This window comes from Pinus tabuliformis, chromosome 7, assembly GCF_031772625.1.
Source record: "Pinus tabuliformis cultivar Carrire ecotype Pingquan chromosome 7, CPIR1, whole genome shotgun sequence".
Taxonomy (NCBI): Eukaryota; Viridiplantae; Streptophyta; class Pinopsida; order Pinales; family Pinaceae; genus Pinus; species Pinus tabuliformis.
The window spans coordinates 1,624,816,977-1,624,837,034 of NC_142293.1; the positions used below are offsets into that span (position 1 = coordinate 1,624,816,977).

The following is a 20,058-nucleotide window of genomic DNA, read 5'->3' on the forward strand; positions in this document are numbered from 1 at the left end:
AAAATTTACCGGACATTTTAGGGACCATATGTATTATATTAACTCGAGAATTTGCACGACCCTCTAGATGCGCAATTTACGAAATCTATGATATGAACTCAAGAACTTACTTACATCCCACCCAACCATAGAACCGACGTTGAACAAAAAGGTTTTATTGTGGGATAATGAGAAGATATTGTGAAAATCTAATTCATCTAAATATATTATTTTAAACAAATATTTATTGTGAACCCTTGGAGTCCTACTTTTGCTTAAGCTCGTAACAGCTTTAATCAAACGCCAATAACCAAAGACATTATAAATTAACTTAATTGAAATTTGCTAATGTAATGGTGGTAGGATTTTCCCCTCATTTCATTATTTTCTTGTGGTGGTGGTTAAGAGTTGTGAGGGTTTCGAAGTGCCGAGGAGTGTTAGATCCGCCCGGATGGAAGCTCTCAAATGACCCCATAATCCCGACGGACGGGATTCGAACCAGGTACCTCTCGATGACCCTGAGCTCTTATAATTTATCTTTCCTTTGAATCATACCCCGTAGCTCGATGTTTTACGTTTGAGATTATTATGGGCATCTTCTTCTATTTCTGTGGTAAATTCGGAGCCTTGAGTAAGATTAAGTCCGCTTTTCAGGATTTTTTCGTTTTTGTATTGTAAGGGTTTCGAGCCCTGGATTTCTTTGTCCTTTTTTTTTTTTCAGTATTTCGTGTAGTTTTTTTGTTTTTGGGGTTTTGAAATTTATGGCTCGGTAAGCTTGACTGAGCCCTGTTAGTAGAAGCCCTAAGCTTTTTTCTTGATCCTGTTAATCGTTTAGCTTTTTATGGCATTTGTTGTGTCTGCAATTGAAAAGAGTTAATGTGATTTGAAATTTGAGACACATGGTGCAATGAAAATGTTCTTCTGACAGTCTGGATGCCTGAAGTTTTGTGATTTCTGAATATTAATAGATCTCGAAGCAGGCGTTAGGGTTGGACGTCGTTTCTTTACCGAAAGAAGTGGTTTCTGTCAATGTTGTAAAAATCGTGTGCGGAAATAACTCGGCACGGTCCGGAAATTAAAAATCCGGGAAAGAATCCAGAAAATGGGCAAAAAAACGCAGAGAAGCACAGTAAAAAAATCGGTAAAGGCGGTCCATAAAAAGGTTGTAAAAATACCATCTTTCCGCTGGGTATTTTTTACAATTTCTTTTTTCCAAAATAAAAATCTTATTTTTGAATCGATGATAATTGGCGATTCTGGGTTTTATTTTTTCGATTCTGTTTTTCAAGAGTCATTAGCGTCTCGTGGGTGAACATGCGAGCTTATGTACTAAGATGGCCGTTTTCGGCTACGTACTTATTTGTTTATGATTAGTTCTCACTGCCGTGGTGAACCTACTCAACAACTAGGAAATAGAACGTTAGCTTGATATCAGATGAAATTGAATTGATTTGTAAAGTTCTTTCTGGTCATCTTACTTTTGGGAGGCCTTTCCTTTGATATCGAGACGGCATTTACGAGCACTTTATTGCATTTGTAGTAGTTTTTTTGTTTTGTTTTACCTAATTTTAAATATTTTTTGGAAGTGGCTTTGAGAAACACACCTTAGAGTCCTGGGGGTTGCACTGCCTATTGTCAGGTATGAGGGGTATCTATTCCCCTTTTTTTCGCTGCGAGTGTTGGCCTCACCTCATCCCTTTACTGACATGACATTCAGCAGGTGCAAACCGTAGCGAGAATGGAATGCTGGTAGACAACTTCATACCGCTTTAACCTCACAAGTGAGTGAAGCAAGGCCCTGTTGGGAATCACAACTGATTTCTATTAGCTTTATTGGAGGTTTTTGCATTTGTACTGGCATTTAGACCAATTTTGTTTGTTTCTGATGTTTTTGGAGTCTATTTTTGTTGAAGATCCTGGGTATAATACAATATTAGCCTTTGCTAGTTCTCCTTTAAGTAACTGAGAAGAAACTTCTGACACTAACTGGGAAGAGCTTCGGATATATTTACAGTATCTTATCAGCACAAAGATACTTGAATTTTCCAGATGTATTTTTATATCCTACATTATCAATTCCGAAGGTACCTTCTTATTAAAGTTGACAAGTTCATCCCAAGTCGTACTATGTAGTTTGATGTTGAGATTTCTTTACACCATGAACAAAGATTATTTGTGAGAAATTTTGATCACTTCTTTGTGGACTAAACAAATAAAGTAAAATCTCTAGTTTAAGACATAGTAAGTCAAATTTCTTTCCAAGGAAACCTTTGTGGGATCCCTCCCCGTCAACTTTGAAATATCTGTACGAGGATGGCTCAACTGCCACAGTAGTGGCTGGCAAACCTGAGGGGATTGGCTGGATTTGAACCTGTAGCTTATAGATTCCCTGTCAACATGTCTTATCGGTTGCAAGATGATTCAACCAGTTGAGCTAACGCTCAGGGCTGACATAGTAGATCAAATTTATTTGGTGACACCCCAATCTTCATTGGAAATTAATTATGATGCCTCTGTGCTATATATTTAGCATCGAAGTCAGCTGAATTTTGCTTATTCATCGCTTTGGTTTGGATTTGACTATGCACAGTTGTGTTTATGAGCACACTGATTGGCTTGATCTATCAATTTCAAATGTATTGCATTTTTCTTTTTTCCCAAGAATACCGTGAGAGATTCCCCCCATTCCTTGGAATTTTTGGATGGAGGGCAGCTGAACTACTAGCCACAATAGAGGCTGGTAACCCAGAGGGACTTGAGTGGAATTGAACTTGTGATCCATAGCCTCCTTGTCAGCAACATGCCTTGAGTGGATGGTTCAATCAACTTCAAGTGTTTGAGCTAGCCCCTTGGGCTGGTCTATGTATTGCAGACTCATTTGCAAAAGTATTTCTTCAGGATAGAGTAACTTGGCAAGAGGGTGTCACTAATAGATTTCTCAAGTGACAGATGAATGCAATTTCCAATCAAGTTCCAGTAATTTTTCAAGGTCCACATTGCAGTGATAGAAATGAATAATGGGTAAGCTTTAGGTAATAGAGTAAGGGGCCCTATTATGTTAAAAATCTTACTAACCGCAAGTAAAATTGGAATAGCTCATACATTCAATTTAAAGCTTATTGTGGAAGAAATGAACAGGCAAGCTTTAGGTAGTAGAGTAAGGGGCCCTATTATGTTAAAAACCTTGCTAACCCCAAGTAAAATTGGAATAGCTCATACATTCAATTTAAAGCTTCTATCTCACCATTAGCAATGACTTACAACTTCTTTTGGTTGTATACCATAGGTGATTTTAAGAGCTGCTTCAAATGTGGTATTTTTAAGCACAGTTGTGCAACTTAAATATCCACTGTTTTTTTGGGTTTTTTTCTGCTAAAATTGGCACATACAATACATATAGTTGCATCTGGGGATTTCAGCAGCATTGATAAAAAATCGGCAAGAGTCCAGAAAACATGGTTTTGGAATTATGCTTGAAAAAATCGACAAGCATTAAAAAATAAAAAATATTGTTCTGGCATTTCCAGATTTACTGACTTCAAAGTTTTTCTGGTTGATGTTTTGAGCCATCATCCACACTTGATGGCTCGAAATGTCGACCACAAAAACTTTGGTGTGAGTAATCTGGAAATGCCAGAACATAATTGCTCTTCTCACAGAAGCCTCCACTCTGAAAATACAAAATATATTCATTTTTTCAAAATCGGGAAAATCGGAAAAAAATGCCAAAGGAAAAAATCACAATTTTTTGGCACATTACCAAAAAATCGGTGATTTTATTTACATTGGATTTCAATGTTCTTGCTTTGAAACTGCCCTTAGGGTTAGGAAAGAGCTCATGACAGATTTGAATTCAACAATAATTCCCTCAATTTATTGCAACCAGATTCATTATTGAAGTACAATAAGGTAACCATGCAGTCAACAGTTTATTCACATGAAACCAATTCCACAATACATAGAGAGCTTAGGACCAGTCCTCTCAATGTTACGTTACAATCCAAAAACACAGTAATTGCTATCACAAATCCTACTGTGCTATTTAATCTAACCTTACCTCTATCTTTGGTACTTTGTACCTCCTACTGCTCCAGACTGTTCCAGGCTGCGTGAGATTATCTCGAGGCTGTTGTTGATACCAATCTGGGCTTCCGCTGCTTCCAAACCCTCTCCACCATGTCTCGCTGCCAAGGGGAATTTAGCACACCTTCTTTGCTGTCACGGGATTAGGTGGCTATCCAACAGGGCCTTTGGAAATAGGTTGCAGCCTACCTCAATGCCCTAAAATCTGTCTTCTGCTACAGTTGGACTCTTGAAATCCTTGCTGCCACAGAGGGGTGATCTGCTGCCCAAATTTATCTTCAAACCACTGCACTGCCCCACGTCAATGCCTGGAAAAGTGCTGCTGTCTCAGATGGTGGAATTGGGAGGTGATTTGCTGCTTCCTGAGGTTGGTCTGCAGCCCTAAAAGGGGCATTATGAACCCATGCTACCACAGAACTGTTTTGCTGTCACAATTAGTCTTCAAGGCCTTGTGTTGACACAGACAAGCCTTAGAGGGGTCCTCGCTGTTCCCAAAATTGCCTCAGACTGCCTCGCTGCCCTAGATATTAGCCATAGAAACCTGAGTATATGAAAAATGTTACAAAGTGTCTTTTCAACCCAATAACCACCGAAATCTCCCTTTTCTTGCCAAAAACCAGATGAGAGATGCCTCAGAAGATTATTCGAGGCAGAATAAAGTAAGAGAGGGTATTGGCTAGGGTGGAATCTTTCACCACCAAAACCAATCAAAGGAAAAAGGGGTCTTAAAACCATTGGAACCTCATCTCACAAAACAGAAATATCCAACAACCATGATGAGAAGAATGATTTTCCTCTCTTATTTAGAGATTCCATTTGGGGTCTTCTTTTTCCTAGATTTAATTTGAGGGGCCACAATTTTCCTTCTATCTTGTCCCTATGTTTTGATATTGATATTAACACTTCTGTGGGACTACATATCTTCTCAAAATTCTCAGTATTATTTTCACTGAGTCTTATAGTCAAAATATGAACTTGTTCTTTTAAATCAACTATCTGTCGACAAGCGCCTGTCTGAACCATCTGCCTGGCTGATTTCTTTGTTAAAGCTTGGACCTCCTCCAACACATTCACACTTGTCTCCATCTACTGCAATTTCATAAATCAAGTTGAAGGGCATCCATTTTCTCCATTAGCTGAGTGGCCCTGTCCTTACATTTGTAGCTGGTGTACTTGTCATGACTGTTGGTGCCAAGATCACCCTCCTTACCTTTCCACATCGTGATCCTATCGCTTCAAAAAGGGCATTTGTTATCCTTCGTTTCCCACAGTACCCTCTCCCCCCTCCAAGAGCTGGTTCAGCCAACTGTTCATTATACACTTAATCACTGTTTTCCTTGAGTCACGTTGAACATACTATTCTCATAGGCACTGAGCCCATTGACATAAGATTCTTTCTCTGCCCCCAATCCCCAAATTTTGTCTTGTTTCAATGCAGTTGTGTAGCTTCCTTGTACTTCAGTGCTTCCAACTGAAGCCAATGCTGAAATCAATGGGTTCAGACCCAATTTTGAACCAGTGAGGACTCTCAAACCAACAGGTTGTCCAATTTTACATGACGCCACCAAACAAAGCCATCAACAGGCACCTCTCTGTGACCAACATGGGTTTCTGTGTATCAATACAGTGATCGTTCTTCCAACAAATTGCCATTTAGGTCAACCTGTCAAGAGCCGAGTCCATTCATCTTGTAGCAAAAACAATTTGGAGAATGGTTTATATTGAGTTATAAACTAACCATACTCTAAATACTTTTTTCCCACCCACCATATTCAAAGATCACCAGTAGGCTTGCAGATAATCCAAGACTCATTTCAAGGCCAGAAATCAACCTACAAACAAATTATCCTTGCTGAGGAAGATTTCGCACCAGGTTGGTGTCAATATTTACTCCACGGGCCTTGCCAAATCCTTCTGCGAATTCCTCGGTGATTTATCCCCAAGTTGAGTTACGAAATGGTAAGCCACATTGGTCCGCTGTGTTGTTTCGGCAACATTTTATATGCCTTTTGCCAAATCCCACACGAGGAAAGCATTATTGCAGCATAACTCTTCATAATTGCCATTCCCTTGAATGCAATCATAGCCATATGCAGATGTGTTGTGGTGGATTTGTACTGTGTCCATCGAGTCGTGCCCTTCCTTTGTAGCGGTTGCAAAATTATTTTTTTTGCATGCAACAAACATAATTGGGGTGCCAAGACATCTGTCTGCCCCCCTTCCTTAATTTTATATGAGCCCATTCTCAATCTCTTATTTTATAATCATGGGTCCTGTAGTAATTTTTTAATAGGTTGACTTAGGTCATGGATCCTTCCATAAAACAATGTTTAAGTCTTTGAGATTAGGTTAGGTTACGACACCCTGAATCACCATTTATTTCTAATTGCCTTGCTTGAAGCTGGCAGACTTGGATTGTATACTTGTCAGCTTCTTCATTTTGACTTCTTAGGATATGAAAGTACTTTTTTTTTGTGGGATATCTTCCAGGAGCCTTTTTATTCGCTTCAGAAGATTCTCTGAATGCTTGACCCTAGGCGAGGTTTCTGTTGCATAAATGCTGAATGATGATAAGCGAATGCCCCATGATGTTAATATTTGTCGCTTGTATGGTTATTGTCCAATAACAATCCATGCATTTCTGCCTGATTGTTTGTCATTTGCCCCATCCCCATGGATACCTTTTAACAAGATTTCCTACAGTGCTATAAGCAACCCCTCCCCCCCTTGTAAAATATGCAAATTTTAATATATATAGATGTACATGAATATATACATACACATGCACACACTGATATCAATATAAATCCAAACATATAGACACCAAATATCCAAAGTTTGCTTATGCATGTAGCATGTAAGGGTGGATATAGCAAAATGGCACAGAGTGCGATACATATCAGAAACAAATCATATAACAACAAGGTTCTAAATGGCATCTGGGGTCCAAAAACATTATGTTATAAGTTATAACAACTATCCATATAAACAAACTCATCCACTATCTTCTGGTCCTTGTCATTTGTAGCACACTCTGCTTCCTCTGACCTCTGCCTTGATCCTCGAGGGATATCAACACCAGTGCTTGGTGCCAATTGTGGATCCAAGTCCATCTCCTGTGTTGTTGTTGTTGTTCAAGTCAACACCCTCCAATTTTGAAGAAATTGGCTGAAGGCAGAATGTTTAGCATGCGGCTAACTGGTGGTGTTGACTTGAAGGGGGTACATCTTTACCTAGTTCATGACAAATGAGTTTGAACATCTTTAACATCGGGCTACATATTGGGCTTGTTACTCTTTGATTAAATGCCAATACCATTCTTCATTCATGATAGATTCTAGTCTTGAAATGCTGAAATCCTGTAAAATGTTGTTTACTGAATTCTAAATGGGAAATGAAATTCCACTTTCTTCATATGGAGTCCAATGTGGGTGGAACCACTCTTTAACATCTTGGTTTCTTTGCCCTTTTTTTGGTTTTAATTTTTAATTTTTATTGAATTGTTGTGTCGGTGGGCCCCATCGGTTGGTGGCCAGTGCAGGTTGGAACCAGCCTAAATTGGCTGGTCTATGTTCTGGATTGGGCTCCTCCGTCTGTAAATTGGTCTGGTCCACCAATCTAATAACATTGGTCATAACCAAGAGGCTAATTGATTGTTTCATTCCATATTTCCACCCCGTCATGACTATTTGTATTCAACCAATTGTGCCTTTATCATGGCCTTTTTGTGCGATCCTTCCATGGTATTGAAGCTGCATGCAACTATTACGAAGTTTTGACGGGAAGAGGAAATGACCAGGTACTGGAATTGCTTATAATGCAACAGTGCATCCAGAGATCCAGACATTTGTTATGGCCATTAGGGATTTCTGTAAAATTTTAACATCTCATGCCCTTCCTTCACTTGTGCCACGGAGGTAAACTATCAAGGATTGTGTTCCACTGAAAAATTTGGGACTGTGGTAGGAAACTAGCCATATTTCACTAGGAATGGGAAAATAGGTATTGATCTCAGAAATTTATTTCTATCAGTTAAGAAATTCTGATATAATTAATTAATATTCATAAATATTAGAAAATTAGTAAAAGTTTGGAAAAGTAAAATCAATTCAAAACATTCCATATATGATATCTGTTGTAACTTATGGACAGTGTCTGAGAGAGCAAACTGCCTGGAAACATTTTCATGGTGTTTTCTAGCCGTCCTGTACCAGATCCATAAGTACAAGGCGAATGTTTTGGTGACTTTGAGCTGGCAAATACAGTGGCAGCAGGAAGTGCATTCACTCTATGAGATAATAAGCAGTAATCCTCAGCATTTTCAGACAACGAATTGCATGGAAGCATTTTCATGGTGTTTTCCAGCTGTCTTGTATCAGATACAGAAATACACGGGAAATGTTTTGGTAACTTACAGCTTTTGAATCCAATATGAAGGTAATCGAGGCTTATGCATGAGAGGCATAGGCTTAGGCTAATGGTTTAAGTTCTTTGCAATCGATAACTACTTTTTAATGAATACCTATTTTTTTATTCATTTTATCTGGAGAAAAAACTGTAATTTAATTCATAAGATGATTGGAAATTACATTCTTCATATACACATCCTGTGTTTTTTCTTAGTCAAAAAAGACGATGATTACCTATGTATTGTGTGGGTAATCGCATTAATTTAGTTTGTGTTGTTGGGCAGATTGCTTGATTTTACAGTTTCCTCTATGTTTCTGTGGCACATGCTCCGTATGGTCTAGAAGGCAACCCAAGGATTTCCTTAGTCTATGTTGTGTGGGTAATGGCATTAATTTAGCTTGTCTTGCTGAGAAGATTGCCTAATGTTAAATTTTCTTATTTTTCTTGGGCACATGTTCCCTGTGGTCTAGGCAACCCTTGGATTTACTATAGTCTGTGCCCTGGGATAGGGGATGCCTTGGAAATGTGCTCCTCTGCCATTTTTCTGTAGTCAATGACTTGGGAATGTCACGGAATTTCCCCTACAGCAAGGTAATGTTGAGAGTCGAGACATTCCATACAAATGCTAATGCTGGGCATCCCCAATACAGAGAGCTAGGCCATTCCCTGTGGCCTGCAATCTGCCAAAAATATTTACAATTTTTATTTTTTGTTCCAGTGGTTTCTCAGTTGATCTAACAATGACTGTCTGCCTTTGTGTAAGAAACTTAACTATGTAAATTACTTAAGGACATGCATAAACTATTTTGTAGCATTTGGAAGACATGAGTGGGATTTGTATGAACCAAGCAATTCTGGAATATAGAGCGGATGATCCTGCAAAATATGCACACAATATGACTAAATGTGGGCTTTCTATTAGTGGTCAGTTTCTCCAATTTGAATGCTGAGATTGTATGTACAAACAACTTACGTCATCCAAACATATTTGTTGGACAATTTATACATATTTGTATTGGGATGCATTTACTGGTTTGGACTGCCTGTGCTAATAGTTTCTATGGTGAAAACTGCATTTGAAATTTTACATGGACTGCTTTCTAATTATACATTATGCAAACAATATTTACTTATTTTATTTTATATTGTTTTATGGGTTGATTTATTTCTTTTTCCAAGTAAAAACTTGCCAGGAAATCTGGGATGCTTCCACATTCGTAGATGGCATCCCCAGTAAACTATTTTGGCTAGTGCACCTCACCCAGGGGTATTTGAACTGGACACGTGCTGGCATGAAACTAGCCAAATGTTTTTATGGGTTGATAATCAGATATATTTAAGGAGAGGGAAGGAAATTTATCCTGTCAGTCTGTGTTGTTTTTTGCTTAGGAAAGGCAGTTTATCCTTTTAGTCTGTTGCCTTTTGCTTCTGCCTATCCTTTTAGTCTATAGTTTATACTTGTATGCATGTGTTTTATCGGATGCTGGGATGCTGTTACTTGAAAAGTAAGGGAGTCTAACAATTTGTCCTTGAAACTTGCCCCTTCTTACGGAAACTTGGTTGGAAATTTGTTTTCTTTTCCATGGATCAAGTGCTATGTGCTTATGGGTTGAGCAAGTTTATCTCTTTTTAGCTGTGGCTTTGTCCTTTGCTTCCTTTGTCATTGAAAAATATGTATATCTCCTTTTCTTTAGTATTTCTTGAGATAGTTTTGGTTGTTACATAATTGGGCAGACTAGATTAATCTGAATTGACTTACAATTTTCATTTCAGATTAAAGTAGGATGCTTTTAAACACGTGTTGAATGATTTGAAGATTGTATATGTAGTAAAAAATTGCAAATCTGTTCCCTAGACTAGTGTTTGAGTGAAAACTAGGGTCTGAAATGTTTGAGATAAATCTGTTGTGTTCTTTGAAACACTTTTCCTTTTAATGTTCTATAAGTTATTGGGCTTATGAGGTTTGTTCTATTTTGCTGGTTCCCTATAAGTAATAGCCATCATATCCCAAAAGGGTATATTTGATGGAGTAAGTGACTTTGTTAATAATAAAATAAAGCATATTATTAAGAAATACATTCGACTTAAAAGTTGCAAGCTTATTCATGATTTCTTTGGTTGTTTCTGTTTCATCCTTGAAATTTCAGTTAATGTGTTCTGATTGGTCCAGCTACATTTGAGTTGCAATCAGACGTAGGGTGCTGAGACAGTTCTCAAAGGTCTGACAAATTAGTTTGAATTATGTTTTGAAAGCTTAAAATAGTTGCATCATGGGACAAATTGAGGTAAAAAAACATCCTCTGGTGCCATATTCACCACAAATAGCCTAAAAATGTTGTTGACGTGTATAATCATTTAATATAATTGAATGCATTTCATATTTTTGGAATTCTCCATCAACTAGCATTTTAAAATCCAGACTTCTAATCTATTCTAGGCTCTAGCTTTAAGGTTTGACTTGTTAATAATAATTAATGTGTATTTTTAGCATAAGTGTGATTTAATGAGAGAAAATTGTAAAACAAACTCAGTTTTTGAAATATACTCTCCCTTGTAGCCTTTGATCTTCTTTAAGTAGATATAGGCTGTCAATCTAGATCATCAACATTTTTTCATTGATGACTTTTACTTGTGGGAACAAACAAGAGATTGAGGAAAGTAGGAGTGGCTTTGTGCAGTAGTAACCCAGTATGATACTGTGGGGATGTACATTTATGCTCAATCAATTAAACAGTTTTGCTCGATAGTTGAGATTAGTTAACACTCCAAGATATCATATCAATTACTATTATTGCACCTTGATAGGCTGTGGGGACATATTTTAGCCTTTCCTTTTGCTTGCGTGTAAAATATCTTTCTTTTAGACAAACAGCCATTGGCTTTCATTGCATTCCCAAAGTTGTCAAGCATCAAATATTTCATTGACACTATCAATTTACCCTGGTCCCTTATTGCTGTTCTCATTTGTTTTTGAATGCATCTCTGCTGTTTGCTCAATTTATAGGCCATAGCCCGAAATATCACACATCCTTTATGATTCATTCTTCTTCCTGGGAGTTTCTTCTATGCTTTGTAATTGATATTGTGCAGTTTAGAGTGGGATTGGAGAAGTTCCATTTCATTTCTTCTGATTTCTGCTGATGCAAAATGGTAGACTAAAACAAAGTCATGGACGTCGTTCCCATCCCCCCCCTTTATGTGCTATCCAATGTGGTTGTCAAACAATGTTGAGTGTGGAGAAAATAAAATGAATGTGATTAGCGAAGAGTAAGAGAACTAAAATGCATCATTAGCTAGTCAAATGGGTTTGGGATAGCGTGATAGATGTCGGTGGAGGAAGTTTTTATCCTTTAAATCATATGATATATTTTTCCTTCTGAGAGGCTTATGTAGAGGAAGTACGATTTGTTACCATATTCTATCCACAGCTAATCAACTGGGCTGACCATTCACTAACTAATATTTTATTATGTATCATATATGGGTCATATTTATCATATAATGCATTTTCAGAAGGACCATGTTTTGCTCATAAGTCCTCATGTCACTATTTTTTTATATACTTCTATTTATTCAGATTTGGGATGTTTCTGTTCCCTTTTCATAATGATTGTTTTGGTCACTTCTGATTGTTTCTATGTTGTAAATTGCCATTTGTAAAGGTTTAATTTTGTGTTGTGGTCTGTCACTACTTCTATTTATAGTATTTGTAAACCTCATCTATATTTTGCAATTATTTTCCACAACAGTTTTTTTTAAATATAAAATTCTGATATCAATGTTTGACCATGTCACAACTCTGAATTAAGAAGATACACTCTGGCTGTATTATTTTGCTATGGTTATTACTGCTGCAGTTAAATGTATTCTCTATATCTGATGCTCACCTTGTTGTTAGTGGGAGTGCAATTCTGGTATGTCCAGAACTAAGAATGTATTTGACTTAGGCATTCTTGATGAGTTGGCAATTGATATAAAGACAGGATATGTCATATGTAGGTTGTGTGGATGTCTTGTCTGGTACAAATCTCTGTTATCAATTTTCAATAAGTGCTTATTTTCCTTGTTTGGTTGTGAGCTACACTTCTTAGGACCTTTTTCATCTTGAAGTGGACTGTAATTTTTGCTCAGGGAGCTATTTGTTTTGACCCCTTCTGAGTTTTGAATGTGAGCCAACTTGCTGGCAATAATTTCTTTTTCTGACTTGTATTACACTTAGCAGCTATTCAGAATTTTGGATGACCTGCTGATCAAAACGTTTATCTGATTAACTTTTTGGTTGCTTCTGAGCTAGCTTTTGCTACCTAGTAGCTACTATTGATATCTCTCAGTTGTTTGTCAGAACTGGACTGAATTCTCATCGCTTATTTTCGAAGCAAAGACTGGGTAATAATAATTTTCATGCAAGGAGGCTCTCCATGTGCTCCATTCTCACCGGTCTCTATCTTACAACAAAAGATGAACCCATCCATAAAAGGAGTGTCAGCTACTAAGCAGTCCTCTTTAAATCCAAATGCTGCAGAATTTGTTCCCTCAGCACTTAGAGCTGCACCTGGCAGTGCAAACAACACAGATGTATTCAAGTTAGAAGCTGCAGAGAGCTGTGGTAAAGCTGTCTTAAATAGAACCGAGTCAGCAACCTCTAGCACCTCCGATGATGAGACGAGGCAATACTGGCGTTTCAGGCTTCCTGACGACATTACACCAGATTTTGGACAGGATGCTTTGCAAGAGTCTGAGGGTTTTTTATCAGGAAGTTTGACTGGTCATGATTATCCACGTGCTTCCAAGTCTGAGGGTGTAATGGAAAGTGGGCAACTAGCTTTTGACAAGATGTGTCAAAGTGTTGATGTCAGTTTTACCAATGGCAAGTCTAAATTTGCATTTCCTCAGCATTTGGAAGGAAGATCTGGTAGTGGAATGGCACCTCTATCTGCTTCTAGTGGATGGGAGCAGCATATTATGGGTCATGATCAGCAGATGGTGAAAAACAGAGATGGATATTTCAGTGCTGATGAATGTGATGTTGGGTTTTTGAATGAATTGGTAGGAGAACAAGCACTTTCAGACAATGGTGATATCAATCCTGTGGAGCTTCTTGCTACAGCATTCCCAGGTTTTGCAGCTGAGAGTCTGGCAGACATATACTATGCAAATGGAGGTGATTTAAGCTTGACAATGGAGATGCTTACTCAACTTGAGGTACTGGCATGCATGATATTGTCAAGTATAAAAGTGTTTTTCATTAAATGCTTTCATATCAATTATATTTCCAATTGATTTTGATTTCAAGATTGTCGCATGAATGGATTGTCTGATGCCCTTTTACTATGAACAAAATTATCTCCCATCTTGCATCTATTTCTATATTCTTACGTGTATTGTTGCTGTATCATGGATGATCTTATTGAGAATTGACACTTTTTTATTATTATCTATTTTTGACAGTATTTTTATGTATTACAAACAATTTTGAGTGGCGTAATTGGCTCACACATTGATTTGATAAGATCAATCTTAATTGGCATGATACTGTTAACCCCTTTGTGATTGCAGCTTCAAGATGATGCTGGTTCACAGCAGTCCTTTCATACAAGGACACCGTCTGCTCCAAACCTTACTAGCATGGATTTTCCTGCATTGAGTTCAGAAATGTTAAATGGCCTGTCACAATATACAGACAGTGAAGTCCAACAAGCAGTGAACACACTTAGGAGGGAGGAGGCAGATAAGCTTTTTTTAGGTGGACGGAGTAATCTTGGTGGTTCTAGATCTGCCACTGACTTTGCTACAGTTGTCAGGAAAAGTGCATCTGATTCTGGTCAGTGGAAATATGAGAAAAATGGTGCTGTGGATATAAATCTTGGGTCTAGTAGAAATACTCAAGTTTCATCAGGTTCCTCTGCAGTGAATAGCAGAGTGATCAATGGCGACAGACTACGGAGCTATACTAGTACTCGCCAGAATCAACAACTTTGGCTTGAAACTGGAGAAGCAGTAGGTAATTCTTTTTTGGCATTATCCTTAGGAGTTGTCTATAATGCGACTTTTTGGAGATTCAGGTGACGGAATCCGGCGGAAGAAATTGAGGTTAAATCTTGATTTGTTGCAGTTAAAATGGTTTTTTAACTGCATATTTGGATTCAGCACCCTCGAAAACCCCTGGGACGCTTTCATTGTGCAGAAACTAGCTATCAAACTTGCGATTCCAATAAATTCCTGCCGGATTTCGACCGGAAAAACCCGCCGGAAAGAGTTTCAAAAAGTCGCGTTATAGACAACTGCTTATCCTTATGTCTTTAGTCTTTATCCTTTTTCAAACATGGGTATGTAGGTAATACTCAGGCTTTGATGTTTTATCTAGTATTTTCGCCTGATGTATATATGCTTTTTCTTGTGGCTTCATGTTGTGGTAACAGCGAGTATGTATTCAAACCTGAGAGAAGAAGCTCGGGATCACGCCCGTGTTCGAAATGCATATTTTGAACAGGTACTGGACTCCATTGTGTGATTGGTCACTGCTGTTGCATTTTTCTCCAATTTTCTTACATTTTACAGTTATTTACCATTTATCATGATCATCTTCTGTAGCAAGGAATGGTTACATTGCGGTTTAAAGCCTCAGCTACTGTAGATAATTTCTACCTTTTTATATGTGAGGAACTCTATTCCTTTGCAAATGCTAATCGCATCAATTACCACAATCTGGAAAAGTTCATTCTTATCTGCACCTAGAATACTCGATAATATTGTAGACTACTCAAATGTTGACTCTTATAAGTTAACGCCAATGTCAACTTGTCCATATCTTGTGTATCACTTCTTTTTAAGATCACTAGTTTCATACATACTAGGGAGTGCAGATTTAACATTGATGATTATTTATAATGGAACCTCTCTGTTGAAAAAATAACTCACTTGGAACTGTAATCGGACATAAATGAGGTTGTGGTAGTTAGGTATTTGCTTTCCATATTTCTTTTCTGGCTAGAACAATGCATTGCTAAATAAGTCCAAACCCAAGTTGCTTATATCTCATCTTCAGTGAATTAGCTGACTGATGGATGACTGTGAAACAGGCTCGGCAAGCTTACGTGTCAGGTAACAAGGCTCTTGCAAAGGACTTGAGTGCAAAAGGGCAGTGGCACAATGGGCTAATGAAAGCTGCTCATCGTAAAGCCGGAGAAGCAATTTATCATCAGAGGTTTGGAAGTAGTTGGGTTAAACAATCTGCTTTAGCATTTTCCTAACCTGTTTTTCTGGCCACATTGTATTTAGAGTTTTGTGCCTTTGCAGGAATGTAGGAACTACTCATGTTCCAAACCTCATTCAAGGAGAGGATAGGTTGATTGATCTTCATGGTCTCCACGTGAATGAAGCCATACATGTATTAAAGAATGAACTTGCTGGTCTCCGTAATAAAGCAAGGTCTATTGGTCAGCGGCAACAGGTTTTAATTTGTGTTGGGACAGGACACCATACAAAGGGATCTCGTACACCAGCAAGGTTGCCTGCTGCTGTTGAAAGGTACCTATTAGAGGACGAGCATCTTGATTACACTGAACCACAGCCAGGAATGTTACGTGTTTCTATATACTGACTAGAGATATTTGAGATGTGCAATATGGTCTCCCTTCCAAAGGCTTGCATAATTGTCATTTAGTGTATAGGAAGAGCAACAGGGATCTCGAGTCCTTTTCAATATCTGCCCGTGGAGATATATGTATCATGATCTGTATCTTTACTGTAACATTTACATCATTCAAGCAAATGATAGATGTTAGTTTTCAAATGTAACTCCCTATATGTGCCATAGACCGCAAACCACAGGAAGTGTGGCCTATTCAAAAAGCTTTTACCTTCCTGAAAGTGAGAAAACAAGTGACAAGGCTCTTGAATTTTTGGGTTGCCTGTTACAGAAAAGGATGGACTTCAGAATTTTAGCATTCACTAATTTTTTATTGAGTACTGTTCATTTATTAAGATTGTAATTAAACGAGCCAATTAATTTAACAGGGTACAGGGCATTTCATTTAATACTTTTCTTGTGCACTTCTAAATGGTCTTGTTGGTTGGTGTTCATAACTAATTTTTTATTTTTTATTTTTCTGGGTAAAGTTTTATAGTGCTGGACATTTAGTGTGGTTTTTTGGTTTTACAAAAATTCTAAGATCTGTATTTTCTATTTTCTATTTGCACACGGTTCATTAATGGAATGGATTGCTGATATTCAGAATTTTTTATAATGAATATTAATACTTTCACTTCACATACTGGGTATGGTAATGCCGGGTTTTGTAATTGGGCTATTGAATTTTTATGAATTGCAGAACTTGAAAATGCTACTTTCCGATTGGGATGTAAATGGCAACTCCATGCCTTTGGTTGATGCCCGAATTTACAAACTGGGTTAATTTTTGCCACCACCGTGGAAGGTGATATCTAATTCTGGACCAGTTTTCTAGAACTTGGCCACAACACTTGTCATTTCTGTTTCAAAGCATTAATGTGTTTTTTAGATATCTAACTTTTGTATATAGAAGTAGCTACCAGGGATTTCGAAGGTTCAGCACAGGATGTGGATGGCATCTGGAATACATGAACTCAACAGAGATTTTCTTGTGGTATTTGTGTTTGGGGTGCATTCTTTGAGATGAATTGTGGTCCCGATGTGTAAAATCCATTTTTACATAAGAAACCGTTTTGCACGCATCTTTTGAATGCGTCTTAGAATACTCATTTTTAATTGCAAAGTTGCCCTACTTTCATGAGGTCTAAAATAATGTATTTTGGATGATGATGTCTCATCTTGCTATATGGAATTAAAATACCTTTTTCAATTGTTGGACATTCTCTTATGGTCTTTCACTAAAATTAATGTTCGGGGTGTAACAATAGAGATTAATTCAAGGTTCCTTTAGTAACCGATCACATTCCAACAACAAAAGGTGGAAATCTCAGGGAATACTTTTCAAGATCTTAACAGAAAGAGGGCAGGACGTCCCTGTTGGCCTTATCGACCCTCTGCAGTGCCCAATTGATCATTCTGGTGGAATTAAGAAATTATTGGAGATAAATAATATAATTAATGTTCAACAAGTTACCACTAAAATATGTCAATGGGATTGCTTGGTACGATGATGTCAACACATAATGGGAGCATTGAAGCAGCTCTTATAAAAATAGTGTACAAAGCAAAAATGTAAATCTAATCTAAAACACATGGAAACAATTTCCTTGGTCCGTAGCTTCTCACTATCAAAGAGAGGTACATACAATATGGGCGGTTCCAATATAGGTGGTCTTCTCACTATGAAAGAGAGGTACATACAATATGGGCGGTTCCAATATAGGTGGTTCCAGGATATGGAAAAAGGAAAAATGCAATAGGTAAGGTGTTTCAGTTTGTTGGAGTTGGATTTTTTTTCCCGAACTTCAAAGTGATGCATGTGCATTAGGCTGAGCACATAAAAATGATAAGTTATTAAAGTCAGATCAAGAGTTTAACAATGTGATGGATTGATCACATGTCATGGGTAGAACATTTCAAAGTTTATTTGTGCAAAGTTTTGATATTCAGTTAAGATTAATTAGGAATATCTAGTTAAAAGAAATGATTTTATAGTTAGTAGGTAGTTAGGGCTAAGGGAAATTGATTCACATCCATGAACTCACTTATTGGACAATTGCTTTTACTTTTTTGAGAGATGGAAGTTTTTGGGTCTGAGAGAGATACATTGTTTTTTTTCTCTGTAGGAGATTGAAGTTCATTGAACATCATTTCTCAGAGATAGTGTTTTTAATCAACAAATCGAAATTTGTAAGTGTTTGTGAGATAGTTATTTGCATATGTGTTTGTGAGGTTTGTGAACCATAATATTAATATCTGGAGATTGAAATTTATTTGGTCATTAAATAATTGTGTTGAATGAGGAATTCATGCATTGTATTTTCTTTGTTACTTACATTTAAATGAAAACCTGGAGAATCACATTTCAATGAATCTTCTAATCCAACGCATCCAAGATTGTGTATTGGAAATAGTCATTTACATTATAGATTCAAGAATACAGAGCACTTTGAAATCAAAGGAAGACGAAATTCAAAATTTTGACATTTAGGTTTTGTGCAGAGCGGGGTCTATTTGGTAACACGTGAACGATTTTCCAAAAAGATCTTTGGTTGGGGAGTTAAGAAGGGATCTTTAAATTGTGTTTGTATAGACCGTGGCTGGGAAAAACTATTTGTTGTTCCCCCTATACTAGCATTGTGGTTTGCTGAGATACAAATGATTTGTTGTACTCCCTGTACCGGCACTGTGGTTTGTTGAGATAGCAACGATTTGCCGTTTCCTTTGTACCGGCACTGTGGTTTGTTGAGATAGCAACGATTTGCCGTTCCCTTTGTACGACATTGTGGTTTGTTGTGATAGCAACGGTTTGTTGTTCCCCTTTACTAACATTGTGGTTTGCCGAGATAGTAACGATTCATTGTTCCTTTGTACTAGCGTCGTGGTTTGCTGAGATAGCAGCGATCAATTTGTGGTATTAGTGCCTTAACGTTGTTGGTCTCTACAGTATAGAGAGATGAATAAGCGAGTAGGAAGGGCACGAGGTCGCAGAGGCAGCCCTGTGGGTAATGCAGAACTTCGGGAAGAGATAAGGAGATTGTAAGTTTGGTTAGAAGCCATGGAAGTAGGGAGACAATGAGACCCTGAAGGTGGAGACGTTAGTGAGGTTGAAGAGGAAATTGAAGGAGGAGCAGCGCCTTTTGAGATTAAGTTGTTGAGAGCAGTATTGGGCTCAAGTTCAAGGCCAAACCCTGAAATCTCTATTTATGATGGCAATTTGAAAGATGAGAATCTACTAGATTGGATCAGTGAGATAATGAGATGGACAAGTATTTTTAATACGAGGAAATTGACGAGGATAAGAGAGTCAAGTTTGTCGTGACAAAGTTGAAAAGCCATGTTGCACTATGGTGGGACAATGTATAGGCTGAAAGAAGGAAGACATACAAACCATTGATCAAGAGATGGGATAGAATGGTGGCAAAGATGAAAAGTAAGTTCTCACTGAAGGATTACCAGCTAACTCTTTATAAACAAATGAAAAATCTTAAACAAAAGATAATGACAGTGAGGGACTACACTGAAGAGTCTTACAAGGTGAACTTGAAAGCAGACTATGTAGAAGATACCCGGGAGAAGACAACAAGGTATATCAATGGTTTGAGGTTAGATATCCAAGATGAAATCAACGTACTTTCTCCAAGGACAATAGAGAAAGTATATCAGTGTGCCTTAAACACAGAAGAAAAGATAGTTAGGAAGCAAAGCTCTGGCAGAGGACATAGTTTTTCCAAATGGAAAGGACAGACAAATGGAAGAGGGAAATCTCCTGTGCAAAATAATGATGAAGGCAACTCAAATGAGCAAGCGCAGTCAGAGAAAGAACGTGGTAGTAAAGGAGGAAGACCTTACTAGAGAGGTAGAGGTAGAGCAAAGTTTTTAAAACCGCTCACAAAAACCGGTTACCGGTCCAACCGGCCGGTTAGCTGGCCTGCCGGTCGGAACCGGCCTAAAAA

The 20,058-nt window shown here is 37.8% G+C and overlaps 1 protein-coding gene across 5 annotated transcripts; it reads left to right on the forward strand.

The window, feature by feature from the left end:
• Window positions 1–285: 285 nt before the first annotated feature.
• Window positions 286–16,509, forward strand: LOC149254459 (polyadenylate-binding protein-interacting protein 7-like). Of its 5 annotated transcripts, none has more exons than XR_016267166.1 (7): window positions 286–481; window positions 12,815–13,674; window positions 14,029–14,473; window positions 14,892–14,962; window positions 15,064–15,127; window positions 15,552–15,676; window positions 15,769–15,858. XR_016267166.1 is itself a non-coding variant. In XM_089460165.1 (7 exons), exons 3-7 carry the CDS (start codon window positions 12,874–12,876, stop codon window positions 16,070–16,072), a joined length of 1,746 nt encoding a protein of 581 aa, XP_089316291.1. In that variant the 5' UTR covers window positions 291–481; window positions 948–1,141; window positions 12,815–12,873; the 3' UTR covers window positions 16,073–16,509. The 5 variants fall into 5 exon arrangements, 4 of the variants coding, with proteins under 4 accessions (XP_089316291.1, XP_089316290.1, XP_089316289.1 ...); XM_089460165.1 differs by lacking the exon at window positions 15,064–15,127 and adding an exon at window positions 948–1,141 and having other exon boundaries at window positions 291–481; window positions 15,769–16,509; XM_089460164.1 differs by lacking the exon at window positions 15,064–15,127 and having other exon boundaries at window positions 291–481; window positions 12,767–13,674; window positions 15,769–16,509.
• The last annotated feature ends 3,549 nt before the right edge of the window (window positions 16,510–20,058 follow it).

Excerpts from the sequence above, each read along its gene's own strand:
- LOC149254459 (XM_089460165.1), top strand. The coding sequence starts at position 12,874 with ATGCAAGGAGGCTCTCCATGTGCTCCATTCTCACCGGTCTCTATCTTA. Across the intron at positions 14,474-14,891 it reads TGAAACTGGAGAAGCAGTAG|CGAGTATGTATTCAAACCTG; the intron begins GTAATTCTTTTT and ends TTGTGGTAACAG. Across the intron at positions 15,677-15,768 it reads GAAGCAATTTATCATCAGAG|GAATGTAGGAACTACTCATG; the intron begins GTTTGGAAGTAG and ends GTGCCTTTGCAG.